This window comes from Callorhinchus milii, unplaced genomic scaffold, assembly GCF_018977255.1.
Source record: "Callorhinchus milii isolate IMCB2004 unplaced genomic scaffold, IMCB_Cmil_1.0 Scaffold19, whole genome shotgun sequence".
In the NCBI taxonomy this organism is placed as follows: domain Eukaryota; kingdom Metazoa; phylum Chordata; class Chondrichthyes; order Chimaeriformes; family Callorhinchidae; genus Callorhinchus; species Callorhinchus milii.
In genome coordinates this window covers 12,036,008-12,052,688 of record NW_024704760.1, presented here as the reverse complement: position 1 = coordinate 12,052,688, position 16,681 = coordinate 12,036,008, and the positions used below count along the sequence as shown (strand labels likewise).

General features: G+C 44.6%; 1 protein-coding gene across 1 annotated transcript; it reads right to left on the bottom strand.

The window, feature by feature from the left end:
- Positions 1-83: 83 nt before the first annotated feature.
- Positions 84-11,411, bottom strand: LOC103183872. The gene is made up of 6 exons (XM_007901596.2): positions 11,327-11,411; positions 7,695-8,435; positions 6,161-6,280; positions 4,834-4,901; positions 2,824-3,075; positions 84-1,328 (listed from the first exon to the last, which is right to left on the bottom strand). The coding sequence occupies exons 2-6, from the start codon at positions 8,410-8,412 to the stop codon at positions 1,293-1,295; spliced, it is 1,194 nt and encodes a 397-aa protein (XP_007899787.2). The 5' UTR covers positions 8,413-8,435; positions 11,327-11,411; the 3' UTR covers positions 84-1,292.
- Between the last annotated feature and the right edge of the window lie 5,270 nt (positions 11,412-16,681).

The following is a 16,681-nucleotide window of genomic DNA, read 5'->3' as shown; positions in this document are numbered from 1 at the left end:
CAGAGAATCATGTCTAACAAAAACTAAACTATAATTAAGATTATCCATCACTGTTTGTGTCCCACAGTCAATTCACTTTACAGTACATTCTGTGATAAGGCTCTGTATCAAATGCAAGGATTATTAATACTATTTTCAACATTTTCAAGTCATTCATAAAGTTATTTTAAATATTCAAAAGATAAACATTTTCTATATCTATATATCTTACAACAGTCTCCGTTTTCACACCAGTAAATGACTATATTGGCCTTATTCAACACAGTTTTTGTATATCCCAAATGTTGTAAATCCCAAAAGTCTGGTCTATTCGAGTGCAAGGTCAGAATGGGTTAACATGAGTTGCTTCCATGTATCACCTTGGGGCTCTCACATTGCCAGTTCTCATTCCTCTACACTTCCTTCAGCCTCTTGGCTTGTTGACCATTGCTACAGGATCCTTTCACACCAAACATAATATTGTCCAATATTCATACAACACTGATCATAACCTCTATGTACAATAGATGAATGCAAAATACCAAAAGGAACTTCTGCTAAAACGTATCTACACCCAAAGGAAAAACACACAAGTGGAAATCTGTACGACAGCCCTCTGAATGTGGAATCCATCTGACTCGCACTGTGGGGAATTAATACAACTCAATCCCCTGTGATGTTTTATCAGAGGTTCAATCCCACATTCATTGGCCATCAGTTTCCATACACACATTGGGATACAACAGGCTGAGGACTACATCCGGTTCAAATCACGCGGCAATCATGGGTTTTCCTTTGTGCCGGGAATAGGTTTGGACCATCCACCCCTTTGCTACATCCAATTTTCCACAAGATCTGCTCAATTACTGTGTCCACCTACATAGTGACTGACATTCTAGGACAATATAGTTTGACTGATACAATGAAGAGATGTGAAACCAGTGAGAAAACACACTGAACAGTGGAACAAAGCCATCCCTGTGCTGGGCTGGGTTCCAGGGCTCATTCCTGGCTCAGTCCATCACAAGGTTATTGTGCTGGAGGCTGGAGGTTTCATCCCTCGACAGGAATAAGAAGAGGTATGAAGTGAGGGCTCAGTAAAGCATGAGGTAAGGTCAAGTCAAGTCCATATGGAAAGTTGATGGTAGCACATTGTACCATTTCAAGTCGTTTCTCAGTCACAAGGATGTTCCTGTGTCAGCTTATGGGTCCAGAGGTGGATGTGTCTAAGCTGTGTCCTTGGGCACTGTGGAGCAGAATTCATCCCTGAGTCCATGACCTCAGTGTTCAATTGTTCATCCAAGGTGCTATCTTCAGTCTGGGCTTTGAATTTCATTTTCTACTTCTTGCTATAGAGGTAAAAGTGATTACAAAGAGTTACATACAGCACCGTGAGCCAAAACATTCTATCTATAAAATTGTTTCTGAGCTCAGCCACAGCACACCCACGGTAATCCTGCCATTATAAAGATCCTTTCACACCAGGAAGATGTCTCAAAGCGCTTGTTGGGTTTACCATAAAGGAATTTGTGCAGTGATTGGATTCCCTATTTGAAAAAGGTCCGTGGGCCGCTCACAATTTCTCTCCCTCACTCCCCCTTTCTTACTTCTCACACTTTCTCCATTCTCCCACACTCTCCCTTACTCTCTCTCCCGCCCCCTACCCCACCCCCTCTCTCTCCTTCCTTCCTCCCCCTTTCTGTCTACCTCTCTCTCCCAATCTCTATCTCAAGTGCAGGTCACTATCTCCAGTGCCAGTGGTTGGTCGCTAAGGACGCGGTTGGTAAGAGATGCGTTTGCCTTCCTGACAGACTGCACGAACGGCTCTGCGCACTGCGTTCCTTCAACCGCCGGCTCCTGCCGCTGCCCTGGGAGGACGTCCATCAGTGGAACTGGATTGGTGGAAATGGTTGTGAGACACATGAAATCACCCACCAGGCCCCTGGTGGCCCACGTGCCCCATGTTGGACCAACTGTCCTGAGGTAATGTTTCTGGAGCAGTGAACATTGCTGTTTCTGCCAGATATCATGGATTTGGTTGTTGAATGCAAGCAATGGCCTCAGAATGTATTCACTGGGTACAGCTCTAACACAGATTGGGAGAGATTCACATAAGAACATAAAGAGTTTGCTGGCGAAAGAAGACCAAGGTCCATCTAGTCCATCTTGCACCATCCTGGCAGTCGCTAGAATGTCGTGTCCCAAACTGTATACTTTATCCCCAGATATTATTTTCTAGCAGAAATTTGTCTAATTTGTTCTTGAAACAAACAACACTTTCTACTTCCACCGTCACTCTAGGAAGCATGTTCATAAGTTTACTGCTCGCTCACTGAAGTAGTGTCTCAGCAGATTTGCAGATATCGCCTGACTAAGCCCAGTAAGGCTATTTTCAGAGCTCAATGGATCCCGAGATGATGTTGCTCAGGGCTTTCGAGACAGTTTTAGTGATGCCATTATTTCAGAGGGTATTTAAGAAACACATTGTAACACCATTCTTTAAACAAGAAACTGAATGTGTTTAGGAATATTGCAATTTTGCCCCAATCCATTTGTTTCCATTTAGACACCACTCCTCAGCAAGCCCTCCATACAACAACAACTTGCATTTATATAGTGCCCCTCACGCAAGGTGGCATCCCAGAGCGCTTGACAGTGAGTACGACCCCGAGCTGGGGGGAGGTGACTGTAGGTACGGTCGAAGAAAAAGGTTTTCAGGTGTGATCTGAAGATGGGGAAGGAGAGGACAAGGCGGAGGGATAGAGGAAGAGTGTTCCAGAGTTTCAGGGTGTAGTAGTTGAAAGCGCAGCCACTGATGGCCACCACGTGGCCACCACTACTTACCCAGTGTCTGGAGGTCCTCTCGAAGCTGTCCTGGACGTACTGAGTCCCGTAGCCCATGATACGGTTGACCGCATGGCCACAGACACCAGCCACCTTCGCAGTTAAGTCCAGTGTGAAAGCAAACCTGGTGACCTCAGGATTCCGATCAGTCTTTGTGTTCACTTCTGTTTGGACATATTGGTCAGCCAACTGCTTGAAGGAAACGTAGTTCATTTCTTTGAAGAAAGTGGAAAATTCAGCATTTTCTTTTAGCTGTTGGATAATACCAGAGGGAAATAAGTGAAGTTTCGTTGATGATCACCAATAAGATACCCCAAGGCAAACTACCGTATCCGATAATAATAATCCTTGCATTTAATGTAGGATCTTATCACATCTTCAAGACCAAAATTACATTTGTAAAGTACCTTTCACATAGGGAGAACACCCCAAGGCGCTGGACAGTCAATGTTTCGGACCCAAGCTGGAGATCGGGATTGGGGAGGGTGGAGGGCAGGGGGGGAAGGAGGGAGATCGAACGCATGGTTGAAGGAGGGTCTTGAGATGGGTCTTGAAGGAGGTAAGGGACAGGGCGAGGCGGAGGGAATGCGGGATGGAGTTACAGAGGGTGGGGCTGTGTGGCTGAAGGCCTCCCCACCAATGTTGGGGTGGGCGAGGCAGGGGGCGAGGCAGGGAGTGGGCAGGTTGGTAGGGGGTTAAGAGATCACTGAGGTAGGGGGGAATGAGGCCAGGAGGGAGGGAGGAGTTGGAGAGGACGTCAAGCAAAGAGTTTGCATGTATGAGGGTTTCGGCAGCCTGTGGTGTGAGACACTGGTGGAGCTGGGTGATGTTGCAGAGGTGGGGGAAGTCAGAATGGGTCACGGCATGGACGTCGGGGAGAAAGGATAGTTGAGAGTCAAACAAGAGCCTAAGGTTACTAAGACTGGCTTAGTAAGGTGGAGTGTGCATCCTTGGATGGTGATGCAGGTGTGTATGCATGTGTGCATGTATGTGTGTATGTATGTGTGTGTGTGTATGTGCGCGTGGGTATATGTGTGTGTGGTGCGTGTGTGAGGTGTGTTTGTGTGTGCGCATGCCATTGTGCGTGCGTGCCAGTCTGTTTGTCTGTCTGTCCTGTATAAAACACTATTCCTTCCTCACCTACAGCCTTCTGGGCACAGTAAATTGTACCACCCTCTATATATAGACATATCCTACAGTCACTCTTCAGGAACATTAGAGTTTAGTTTTAAAGAAGATATTAAAGTCAATGCTGCCTTGAAGTCCAAAATTCCAGCCAGTTTTATCTGTGGAACCCATTTTGTCCTAAATTTTTGATTATGCAGAATTGAAGAAAATTCTTGCATTCAATCTTAATTTGGAAACTTTGTTTTTTTCACAGAAAAAATGGGAATTTCAGGCCTCTGAACTGACACTAAAGTCAGAATCACTATGGAGCCTGTCTCTGGAATAGTAATAATAATAATAATATTAAACCAATGCATTTGATATAGTGCCTTACACGTCGTTGAGACGTCTCAAAGTGCTTCACAGAATATATTGTAAAATGGATTAACTGTATTTTGTGGGCCAGTTGCACACAGCAGTGTCCCACAAACAGTTGTGAATTGAGTGACCCAATTTTTTTGGGGAGGGATTATTGCCCCGGAAAGTGATCCGCAAATCGACTAACAAGGTTCCTACTTACAGCTAGGCAACCAGAGGAGTGAGGAGTAGGGAAAACTTGCTTAAGATTTTGCTTCACCTAGGAATCGAACCCGGGTCCTCTTGCTTACAAGGGGAGATCGCTAACCACTATGCCACAGGTCTCCACAAGACTGCACAGTCCTTCTAAGGGGACACACAATCTGACTGCACTGTATTGTCCTCTATGTTTAGAGGTGCAGGTAAACTTGCTCTGGCATCAAAGGCCATATATTAACCCTGAACCAGGCTGGACAATTTGCTTTTTGAAGCCTAAGCAATCCTTAATGTTTTTGATTTGTTTTTACACGTGTCTGCGGTGCTCACCACTGCATCCATGCGGTCGCCTTCCTTCCTGAGAAATCCAACGATTTTCCTGATTGTCTCATCGTCTGCTGGGAAAGCAAATCAGACACATTAAAAATAATAATAATGATAATTCTTACATTTGATATAGAGACTGTCATGTCAGGAGGATATCTCAAAGCACTTTACAAGATTTACCGTTAGGTGAGGTAATGTTAACACCACTTGAATTTACAGGGGTAGAAATTTACCCAAGTCCAAATTTACGCAATGTTTCAGAGAGTAGAAAATTTGGCAGATTGTTGGTTTTGGTCTTAAATTTAAAACTGTTTCGCTGTAGGTTCGGAGAGAACTTACAGAAAACTAATTTCAAAATTAAGATTAGGCTTAAGAGTTTGCCATGTTCTGAAATGCTATGAAAATAGTGTAAATTGAGACCTGGATGAAATTTCCTCCCTACAAAGTCTTTAGTTTGAAGTACTGTACAGTCATTTCTGTCGCATACAATGACTGGGTATTTGTCGCTCAATGAAGGAAGTATTTTGCACATAACAAGGTCCAATAAACAGCTATTCAATGAATGACTCATTTATTGGGAAGATTGTTGGCCAGTATATTAGAAGACGCCCTTTTTTGGAACAAGCCATGGCATCTTTAGGGTCTTAGCCAATAGGTGGCACCTCTGATAATGCAGCATTTACCCAGCATTGCACTGGAGTGTTGGCCTAGACAATAAACTAAATGTCTTGATGCAAGGCTTGAACCTTCAGCCTTCTGTCCCACAGGTGAGAGCGCTACTGAATGATCCAGACACAAGACTGTTGCATCAGGAATCCAACCCATGAAATCCCCCAGAAAATCACATTGATTTTACAAGATGGATTGATTAATAGCAGAGGGCTGTTACGGTTTAGAGTTCATTCTCCCCGGTGGATTTGGAGGTTGGATCAAGAGAATTGCTTAAAAAGGGAACTGGATAAATATCTGAGCGGTGAAATGGAGGGAGAAAGATGGAAAGTGAGATTCATTTATATAAAAAAATTGATACAGCACCTTATCATGTCTTCGATTCATCTCAGAGCACTTCATAGAATACACTGTAAAGTGTAGTGACTGTATATTTTGTGGACAAAACACGGCAGCCAATTGCACACGGCAGTGTCCCACAAACAGTCATGGATTGAGTGGCCAAATTATCATTATTAAGGGGATATTAAAAAAAGACAGTGGCATGGGTTGAATAGCGTCTTTTCTGTTCTGAAAATTTCTGTTCCTGTGAATTACTAGTTGAAGAGTTTGTTTCAGATGCTTCGTTGATCTTTGCATGCAGGTCCCAGTCCCCACTCACCAGAATCTGCTGCGCTGCTGGTCTGGGATCCTTTAAGCTTGAAAACTCCAGGTTCGTGAGCACGGACGATCTGTTCCATCTCTTCTGATACCTGTTCGTACAAATACTCTGGCTTCGGATCTGAAACACATAAACCTTCCACCTTCAGCTTCCACTTCACTCGGCATCAGGAGATTGTTGATGGACAAAGATTGGGAACGTTGAACATAATAATAATTCTTGCATTTAATATAGCGCTCTATCATGTCATTGAGACATCTCAAAGCCTATCACAGAATATACTGTAAAGTGGATTGATTTGTGTATTTTGTGTGCAAAACATGACGGCCAATTGCTTATAGCAGCGTACCACAAACAGTCCTGGATTGAGTGATCACATTTTTTTTAGGGGAAGGAATTACCCCTGGAAAGTGATCCGCCAATCGACTAACAGCCAGGTTCCTCCTTACTGCTAACCTTTGTTTACCTAAACAGAGGTGTGTGGAGTAAGGAAACTTGCCTAAGGTTTCACCCACCCATTAATTGAACTCAGATCCTCTCACTTACAAGGCGAGGGCCTTGTAAGGACTTTACATTATGAGATGGATGAAGGTTGCAGGTGGATAATAATAATAATAATCCTTGCATTTGATATAGCGCTTTTCACGTCGGGAGGACGTCCCAAAGCGCTTCACAGAATATACTGTAAAGTGAATTGACTGTATATTTGTGGGCGAAACGCGGCAGCCAATCGCGCACAGCAATGTCCCACAAACAGTCATGGATTGAAAATGACCAATTTATTATTGTTTTTGGTTTTGGAGGGATTATTATTAGGCTCTGTGTGGAGTAAGGAAACTTGCCCAAGATTTGGCCCTCTGCCTGGAATTGAACTCAGGTCTCTCGATTGCAAAGTGAGTGCTCTAACCACTGAGCTACAGGACTCCACAGAGTCCTGTGGAGTCCTGTAGAGGATGAGGTTTGGGCTGGTTCTCACAATTGGTGCACATACTGAGTTACATAATCTCATTTATTCCTGGCAAAACTGAACAGCCATTTGAGGGAAAATAAACATTGTTCCTCAATTGTGTTCTGCTGCTTCCTCTATTGTAACAGAAAAAGTTAGAAATGACTTGAGTTGCATTCCTGTTTCTTAAAAAAAATTATTGACCAATCAGCGAGCACAGGCTATTAATTACTCATGGTGTCAGAGCAATTTTAGAATTGTTAAAAGTCCCAACAGGAACTGACAGAGTGGGTCAGACACTGAGAGGACACAGTTCAAGCGATGTGATAATGACTCCCAGAATGTGTCATTAGCACAGAATGTGTTTCCATTATACGTTGGTTCAAAAGTGGATAGGGAGCATTGATAAGGGAACTAGACAATCATGGGGATTGAATGACACAAATGGGGAACAAGCAGGGAATTGGGATATATGGTTTCCTTGGATGAGCAAACACTAACCCTAATATAATGCTCACATACAATAGCTTCCAATCATGTCAAAGATTGTTATGGTACATTTATCCCAACTGTAAATATAGTTGCTACCTGTTTGCCCATTGCTGGGTGTGTAGACGTCTCTCAAATCCAGCTGAGTGGGTTTAGCTGGTATTTTCCTGGCCCCTGTCACATTTCTGGGTGTAGATCCCTTACTCTCTTCGGTGCTGCTTCTCTTAAAGGAGAAAACTCTTCTAATGCTCCTCCTCTTGCGAATCTTTGCCTTGTGAGTGCCAGTGCTGGTGCCAATGTGTTTGTGACCTTCAAACAGCTCCCTGCTGCCCCCATTCTGCCCTCCCTGGAGACACCCGTCAGGGATGGATTCCTTTGAGCCTTTGCATCCCGCCTCTTTCCTCTCTTCACTTCTTCTCTTCCACAGGAAACTTACGAACTTTCCCAGAAATGTTTGAGGCTTCTTCCCCTTTTTCCCATCTTTCCCCGGCCCATCCTCAGAGCTCAGACAGTTACTGACCGCAGCGCTGGCCTCTTCTCCACTTCCTCGGTTTTTGGAGGCTGATATAGTTAGTTCTTCCTGTGTGCTGCTCTGCCCCCTTGCTGGGCTGAGTGTCCCCTTCTCTGACTTCTTTACGGGGAATGTCTGCCTGCGTTTGACTTCTCGGTTGGCGATGTCTCCTTCCCTCAGACTTAAGCTGCGTTTCACATAGACTTCCAGCACTTTCTTGGGCTCCAGGCCCCTGATCCTGATACTCAGCCCATTTTGTGTGACCTCAGGGCCTCTTCCTGATTCTCGTTCAGGCTGTATCTCCATTACTTTATTGAAATTGATTCTCTCTGTTAAAAACAATGGATAATATTAGTCAGGGGATAAAAGACTCCAAAACCTTCCTTCCTAATAATCCTTAGGAGTCCTGTAGCTCAGTGGTTAGAGCACTCGCTTTGCAAGCGAGAGACCTGAGTTCAATTCCAGGCAGAGGGCGAAACTTCGGGCAAGTTTCCTTACTCCACACAGAGCTTAATAATAATCCTCCAAAACCAAAAACAATAATAAATTGGTCATTTTCAATCTACGACTGTTTGTGGGACATTGCTGTGCGCAATTGGCTGCCGCGTTCGCCCACAAATATACAGTCAATTCACTTTACAGTGTGTTCTGTGAAGCGCTTTGGGACGTCCTCCCGACGTGAAAAGCGCTATATCAAATGCAAGGATTATTATTATTATTACATTTGACATGGCATTTTGCCTCATTGTCCTTTTGCCACAAAATATACAGTTAATTCACTTTACAGTATATTCTGTGAACCATTTTGGGGACATTTCAAAGACATGATAAGGTGCTATATCAAATGCAATGATTATTATTATTGAAAAGTCAAAGTGCTTTGGAGAGTTTTATGTAAATCGGAAAGCTTGTATCAGTTAAACTGTGTATTTGTAGACAAGAACAGCAGTGAATTTGCACACACCATTATTGCTGTGAGTATTATGAGTCCTTTGCTTTGCTAATGGTTGCAGCTTTTGAGTAGGAAATATGGTCAATGCAGTGCTTCTATTTTTAGGGTAACATACGGTGAAGGTATTTGTCTGGAGGATTGCTGCCCAGGACACCAGGAGAAACTCTCAGCTTTTCAAACAGTTGTACGGGATCGCTAACATCTGCAGACACACAGCCCTGGAGTCTGCCCTCAGACACCAAAGTTTAAGTCATCTAAAGGACAGTGAGAGGCTTCTCACAGCATCAAACTGGAGCAGCAACAACAACAACAAATTACATTTGTAAAGCTCCTTTCATATTCAGGAGGACGTCCCAAAACGCTGGACAATCAGAGATTTGGCACCCAAGAAAGGGGTTGGGATCAGGTGGGTGCATGGCAGGGAGGGTAGGGTAGGAGGGTGGCCGAAGGAATGGTCAAAGAGGAGGCTCTTGAGACAGGCCTTGAAGGAGACAAGGGAGGGAGTGAGGTGAAGGGACTGTGGGATGGAGTTCCAAAAGGTTGTGGCAGAGAGGCTGAACGCCCGACTGCCAATGGAGTGGAGGGAGCAGATAGGTTGATATGGCGTTAGTAGGTCACAGGTTAGCAGCCAGTAACTGTGACCGCAAAGTCCCAATGTGCAGGTTGAACCTCCAGCCTTCTGACTCAGAGGCGACTGCTACCAATGGAGCCAGGTTATTGTCACCCATATTGAATTCAATATGTTTGTTTCCTTTAAAATCCATTTCCTTGTTTGTGATAACTTTGCAACCTGGTGATCTGGTTTGAGGAGGCAGCTGCTTCAAATCACGTCAATGATCATCATAATGACTCATATTTTCATGTCAACAAGCCAGCAATCCACCAGAAAAAGTTGGTCATTCACTTCATGGATGATATGTGGGCCCTCAGTTTAACATCTCACATGGAGGTCAGAACCTCTGATAATGTTCCTGAATCCTGCACAGCTAAAGCACGAACTATATCCCAAAGTATGACTTGAACTCAGCAGCTTCTGACCCAGTGGGAGTGCTTTAAAGTGAAGCCAGCTCACACCATTGTTGCTGTGAGTATTATGAGTCCTTTGCTTTGCTAATGGTTGCAGCTTTTGAGTAGGAAATATGGTCAATGCAGTGCTTCTATTTTTAGGGTAACATACGGTGAAGGAAATTACCAGAAGCCGCCCTCACTATTGCTAGCCTCGCCAGCAACGTGTGAAAAAAACTCCCTTTTTACTCTACTCAGAAGCAGCTGACAGAAGGCGTAAGATCAGGAGACAAAGTTGAAAATGACTCTGTCAACCGTTTCTTTCCGAACTGAGCAAATTGAAGCAGTCAGATTGTGTGACACAGATGCTTGCTACCACGCCCTCTTGTTATATGTTAATGAGACAACTGACATTTTTACAAAATAAAATAAATCGTCCGACACTCCCAAAAAGGTTGCACAAGTAGATGGATTGCTTGTCCTTAAACATTCATTACATTTGACAGATTCAGACCACAGAGAAGCTACTGATAATTATTCCTTACTTTAACATGTACATGCATTTGACACCTTACCATATCCAAACATCTAAATCGCTTAAGGTAATGAGTTACATTGAAGTGTAGTGACTGTTATGTGCAAAAGTCAGCAGTTGATCTCCGCTTGCAATGTGCCACACACAAGAAAGTCCCCAGTCACTAAAGCCTGAGATTCTTCCCATTTGATAAACCCTAATAGCTAGGGCGGTCCTAGCTGCACAAGTGGTAGAAAGTTTGCCAGATGGTACTATGGGGAAATCACCATAGCTACCCTTAACACCCACCAGAAAAGGCAGACAGCAACTCAGTTTAACACCTCATCTGAAGGACGGCATTTCTCCCAGTGAAATGTTCCCACCAACACTTCAGTGGAACGTCAGCCTGGACTATGTACCAAAGTGGAGCATAAACTCATGACTTGCTGACCCAGAAGCAAAGAGAGCTGACCAAATATACAGGTGGTTATTAATGATAAGCCTTGCATTTGAGATAGCACCTTATCATGTCATTAAAATGTGTGACAGAATACACTGCAAAGTGGATTGATTGTATTTTGTGGGCTAAACGCAGCAGCCAATTGCGCACAGCAGTGTCCCACAATATCTTGATTCATAAAACCTCAGGAAAAATACAGAGATCGTGAAATAAATCACAATATTGGTAGAAGAAACCAGGCGTGTGTGTCATTTCACACCTGAGCAAATAAATAATGGGCAGAAATTACCTGTCTCAAGAAGCCAAAATGAACTGCCACTGTCTGACTGTAGGAAGCTGATACCTGAAGCAACAGCCAGCTGCACAGAGGTTGATCTCCCGAACTATGGTGAAACCTTATCCTTAAATATACTGGGTGTTATCTCAGTTGCTGGGAGGTGCCTCTCATAAACAGGTGACCGGTTTTGATCAGGTGCCGTGACAGGTATAGTATTGTATTGCTCTTCCCGTAAGAAACCAACATTGCAAATTTCCCAGTTTTGTTTACATGTTGCTTGATGCAAACTACGTGGAGCAGACTAACATTCTGTCTTAATAACAACTTAACCTTTTGTGACTCGGCAGATTTGTGTTATTATAATAATAATCCTTGCATCTAATTTATTACATTGTTGAGACGTCTCAAAGCGCTTCACTGAATATACTGTAAAGTGAATTGACTGTGTAGATTGAGGGCGAAACGTGGCAGCCAATTGCGCACAGCATCGTCCCACAAACAGTCGTGGATTGAGTGATCAAATTATTATTTTTTGAGGGTATTATTACCCCCAGAAATCTATCCGCCAATTGACTAACAACTGGGGTTGCTACCCCGCGTGAGGGGTGTTATACAATGCAAGCTGTTGTTGCTATTGGGTTCCTACTTATTGCTATATAAACAGAGACATGTGGAATAAGGAACTTGACTAAGGTTTTGCCCTGCCCAGGGATCGAACCCAGGTCCTCTCGCTTGTGAGCTGAGCACGATAATCATTGCAACCATTTCCTGCAGGGTGGCAGCTCTCGCTTGGTCGGCCTGGGCGTGAGAGGTGGCTGTTTTTTAGTTACGGTGAGTGAGAGAATGATGTGTTGGCAATAAGTTTTTTCCACATCGCGAGGAGGAGTAGAAATGTCTCACCAATATACCCTCTCACTGCTGTCAGTGTGAGGGCCTCTTACTGGGTTGTCCATTCTGCCCTTGTCTCTCGCTGTACTTAAAAAACATGGAGTCTTTCCTGGTTCATATCCTACTCAGCTCCTGTTAACCATGCAAGCCAAAGTCCTAACGGCTAGGGTGATCCTAGCTGGAAAGCTTGCCAGTCAGTGGCCCAAGCTTGGCATGCTTGGCAATGGAATGTCGGAATCTGTGGTGGTCTCGGTGGTCCGGTTCCTGAGCCAGGCAGGCATGACATCAGCAGACCAGTCACTTGGGGCAGGGAGTCATCCTACTCAGCTCCTGTTATTCCTGCAAGCCATTTGAGAGTTAGGTAAGCCGGCTGCATCCCTCCAGGGGGAGAGAGAGAGAGAGCGCATTCCATTCCAACAATGTTTCTCTGGGATTTCCATGTGTAGGTGAGATGCCTGGAATTCTCAGCTTGGTTTGGAAACTTTTAAGCAGGTGATGGGTTTCCAAACGTGTCAGACATCCAGATGAACAATCCTTTACCCTAAATTCAAATAAATCTGCTGCTCGCTTGTTGTTTATAAAAATAATAATCCTTGTTGATCAGATGTTTCTGGGGCAGATGAGCCAATAGCATTTCCCTTATTTCTGGTCAATTATATTTTCTAAAGCGCTGTGATATGTTTGGTATTGTGTGAAAAATGCTGGGTAGTTGCAAATTATTATTAATATTATTATCAGGATCAGGAAGTAGGGTTTAGGATCAGACACAATGCCCTTTCTCCCCTGCTCCACCAATTCTGACACAACCCTCTCTCCTTCCCCCACCCCCACACACGCACACCTTGATCAGACACAGCCCTGGAGTCTATAGTTACAGAGGGTGATGGGGCTGATATGATACCTGGGAGCCAGTGATTTGTTGCTATTATTTTACAAGCTGCTGGTTTCATATTTGTTCAAAGTTGATTTACTGGAAACAGGGGAAAAACCCAAGAAAAAGTACATAGATACCTGGCGCCTGTTGTGGCCAAAGTGGGGCTGTTGTAAATCACAGTATCTACAATGAAAGTGATAAGATGCCCCAACTGTTTGCTAAACATGGAAAATATGAGGCAGCGCAGATAAGGAAGAGAAAGAGAAACAGCTTCAGACAGAAACCTTGCAGACAGGCTGCGGGAGAGATCAGACTGGAGCCTGGGGCTGTCTGGGTGTTACCAAAGGCTGTTTTTTTGGTAAAAGAGAGGAGGGTTTGGGGAATGATGTTGCTCTGTGTACCATGTACTGTGTGCTCTAGGTGTGTGTGCATTTATATAATAATAATAATAATCCTTGTATTTGATATAGCCCCTTTTCATGACGTTGAGATGTCTTAAAGCGCTTCACAGAATATACCATAAAGTGAATTAACTGTATATTTTGTGGATGAAACATGGCAACCAATTGTGCACAGCAGCGTACCACAAACAGTCGTGCATTGAATGAACATTTTTTTAAAAAAAGGAATTTTTCTATTAATCCCCTAGAAAAGCGATCCGCCAATCAACTAACAACCGAGTTCCTACTTACTGCTAGATAAACAGAGACGTAAGGAAACTTGCTCAACGTTTCGCCCTGCCGGGAATCAATCCCAGGTCTCTCACTTGCGAGGCGAGTACTCTAACCATTAAGCTACATGACTCTACCCTCAAACCTTCAAACTCTCTCAATGCCACTTGTTTCTGCTCCCCTACATTTACACTTTCACGTCGGGAGGACATCCCAAGGAGGGAGCGGGAGAGGCGAAGGGACTGTGGGATGGATTCCAGAGGGTGGGAGTAGAGTGGCTGAAGGCCCGACCGCTGATGGTGGGGCGGGCCGGACGGGGGATGTGGAGCAGGCTTGAGCCTGCTGAATGGATGGAGCAGACATTAACAGTTCACAGAGGTCAGGAGGGGCAAGGCCATGGAGAGCTTCGAAAGCGAAGAAGAGGATTGTAAACTTCTCTTCGCACCAGTGGAGCTGGTGGAGATGGGAGTGATGGGGTCATGGAGCCTGGTGTGGAAGAGGACACGGGATGCAGAGGTCTGGATGATCTGCAGCCTATGGAGGGAAGAGTTGGGAAGACCAACAAGCAGGGAGTTAGCAAAATTGAGCCTGGATGTGATCCAGGAGCCTGTCTCGGTGGCCTCAGGGGTGAGGCAGTCACGGAGCCGGGCAATGTTGCGAAGGTGCGGAAGACAGAGTGGGTCATGGCACAAATGTGGGGTAGAAAGACAGTTGAGGGTGTGATGCTGTGGGAAATGTATGTACTGGGATAGAGAATTGTGCGTATCTGGATATACTGGACATTATGTGTCACGCTAAGGGCAAGGAATCATCCCACTCAGCTCCTGTTAGCCCTACGAGCCAAAGCCCTAATGGGTAGAGTGGTCCTGGCTGAACAAGAAATGGGAAAGTATGCCAGACAGCGATATCAATGGCAAACTGTGCAGTTTTAGTTGGTTAGACTCCAGCAGTTTCCCCAACACACACTCTGGGGTCCCCAAATCTTGGCTCTTGTCAACCTAATATTTTCCAAAATGCGGTAAGCAGGATGTGTCCACGCAGGGAGAGAGAGGGATTCCATTCCAACAAGGCACCTCTGGGATTTCCATGTGTGGGTGGAATGCATGGAATTCTCAGCTTGGTTTGGATAGTCTTGGTGATCGGTTTCTGAATATGTCAGACACCCGGCTGCCGACCAAAAGCACATTATGTGAAATGATCTTGAGGCTTGAGAGGATAGAAACTGCTCTGCTCGTCAACAGCACCTAATCCCTGTAACTGTAAAGGCTCCACTGAAACTCACTAAACAAATCTATGTACACAGACGTCTCCTTTGGCCTTCGCCCTCTCTTTTGTGATGCAGTCTCCTTGCTGCCAAAACCTTCCCCAGATCCTAACAACCCCAGCTCAGGAGCACAGTGACAGTCTGTCCCCCTTCAGCAACTCACCATTACTATAGAGACCCAGGCAAGAGGCTAAAGAATAATAATAATAATAATCCTTGCATTTGATATAGCGCTTTTCACGTCGGGAGGACGTCCCAAAGCGCTTCACAGAACACACTGTAAAGTGAATTGACTGTATATTTGTGGGCGAACGCAGCAGCCAATTGCGCACAGCAATGTCCCACAAACAGTCGTAGATTGAAAATGACCAATTTATTATTGTTTTGTTTTGGAGGTATTATTATTAGGCTCTGTGTGGAGTAAGGAAACTTGCCCAAGGTTTGGCCCTCTGCCGGAAATTGAACTCAGGTCTCTCACTTGCAAAGCGAGTGCTCTAACCACTGAGCTACAGGACTCCACAATCAGCTATAAGTTTATTTAACAGAGATAGAGCTAAATAATGTCCCCGGGTCACAGAACAGGGAAACAATACCAAACATGTGTAAACCTTGCGTAGTATGCGCATTTGTGTAACCTTACAAAATAATTTTGTATTTTTGCAGTCCTGTAGGTCAGTGGTTAGAGCACTTGCCTCGCAAGCAAGAGACGTGGGTTTAATTCCTGACAGGGCGAAATGTTGGGCAAGTTTCCTTGATTAACCTGGTTCTTTGGAAGTCAAAACACTTTAGAAACCCTCCAGAGAAGATTGTATGTGGTTACTATTGGTGCTAAATCCGAAGAAAATCATTAAGAAAATCCTCCCAGAACAGGGGGAACTAGTCCAGACTGCCACTCCCATATAGTGATGGGGGTTGCGCTGTGTTGTCAGAGATGACCTTCAGATAAGACAAGGTCCGTCTGCCTGTTTAGGTGGATGTTAAAAATCCCATGGCACTATTTGAAAAGAAAAGAGTTTCTCCCAGTGACCTGGCCAACAATTCATAGATTCATAGAATGTTACGACACAGAAGGAGACCATTCGGCCGATCGAGTCTGTGCGGCTCTTTGACAGAGCGTCACTTTCACTAACCCCAATCACCAGCTTTCTCCCCATAACACTGCAAACCCGCCTTCCCCAGATACCTGTCCAGTTCTCTCTTAAAAGCTGTTATCGAATCGGACTTCACTGCCCTTTCAGGCAGATCAACTCGTTGAGTGAAAAAAAAAATTTCTTCTAACCTCCCCTCTGCTCCTTTTGGTAGATATCTTAAGACTGTGACCACGAATCACAGACACACCTACCAGCGGAAACAGCTTTTCCCTCTCTCGTCTGTCGAAACCTTTCATGATCTTGAAGACCTCTATCAGGTCCCCACGTAACCTTCTCTGCTCTAATGGGAAAAGTCCTACCTTCTCCACTGTCCTCATAGCTGAGGTTCCCCATTCCTGGTATCATTCTCGTGAATCTCCTCTGCACCCGTTCCAGTGCCTTAATGTCCTTCCTGAAGTAAGGTGCCCAGAACTGGACGCAGTACTCCAGCTGAGGCCTAACCAGTGTTTTGTATAGATTAACCATAACCCCTACTCTTATACTCTATGCCCCTACTAATAAAGCTCAGTACACCAAATG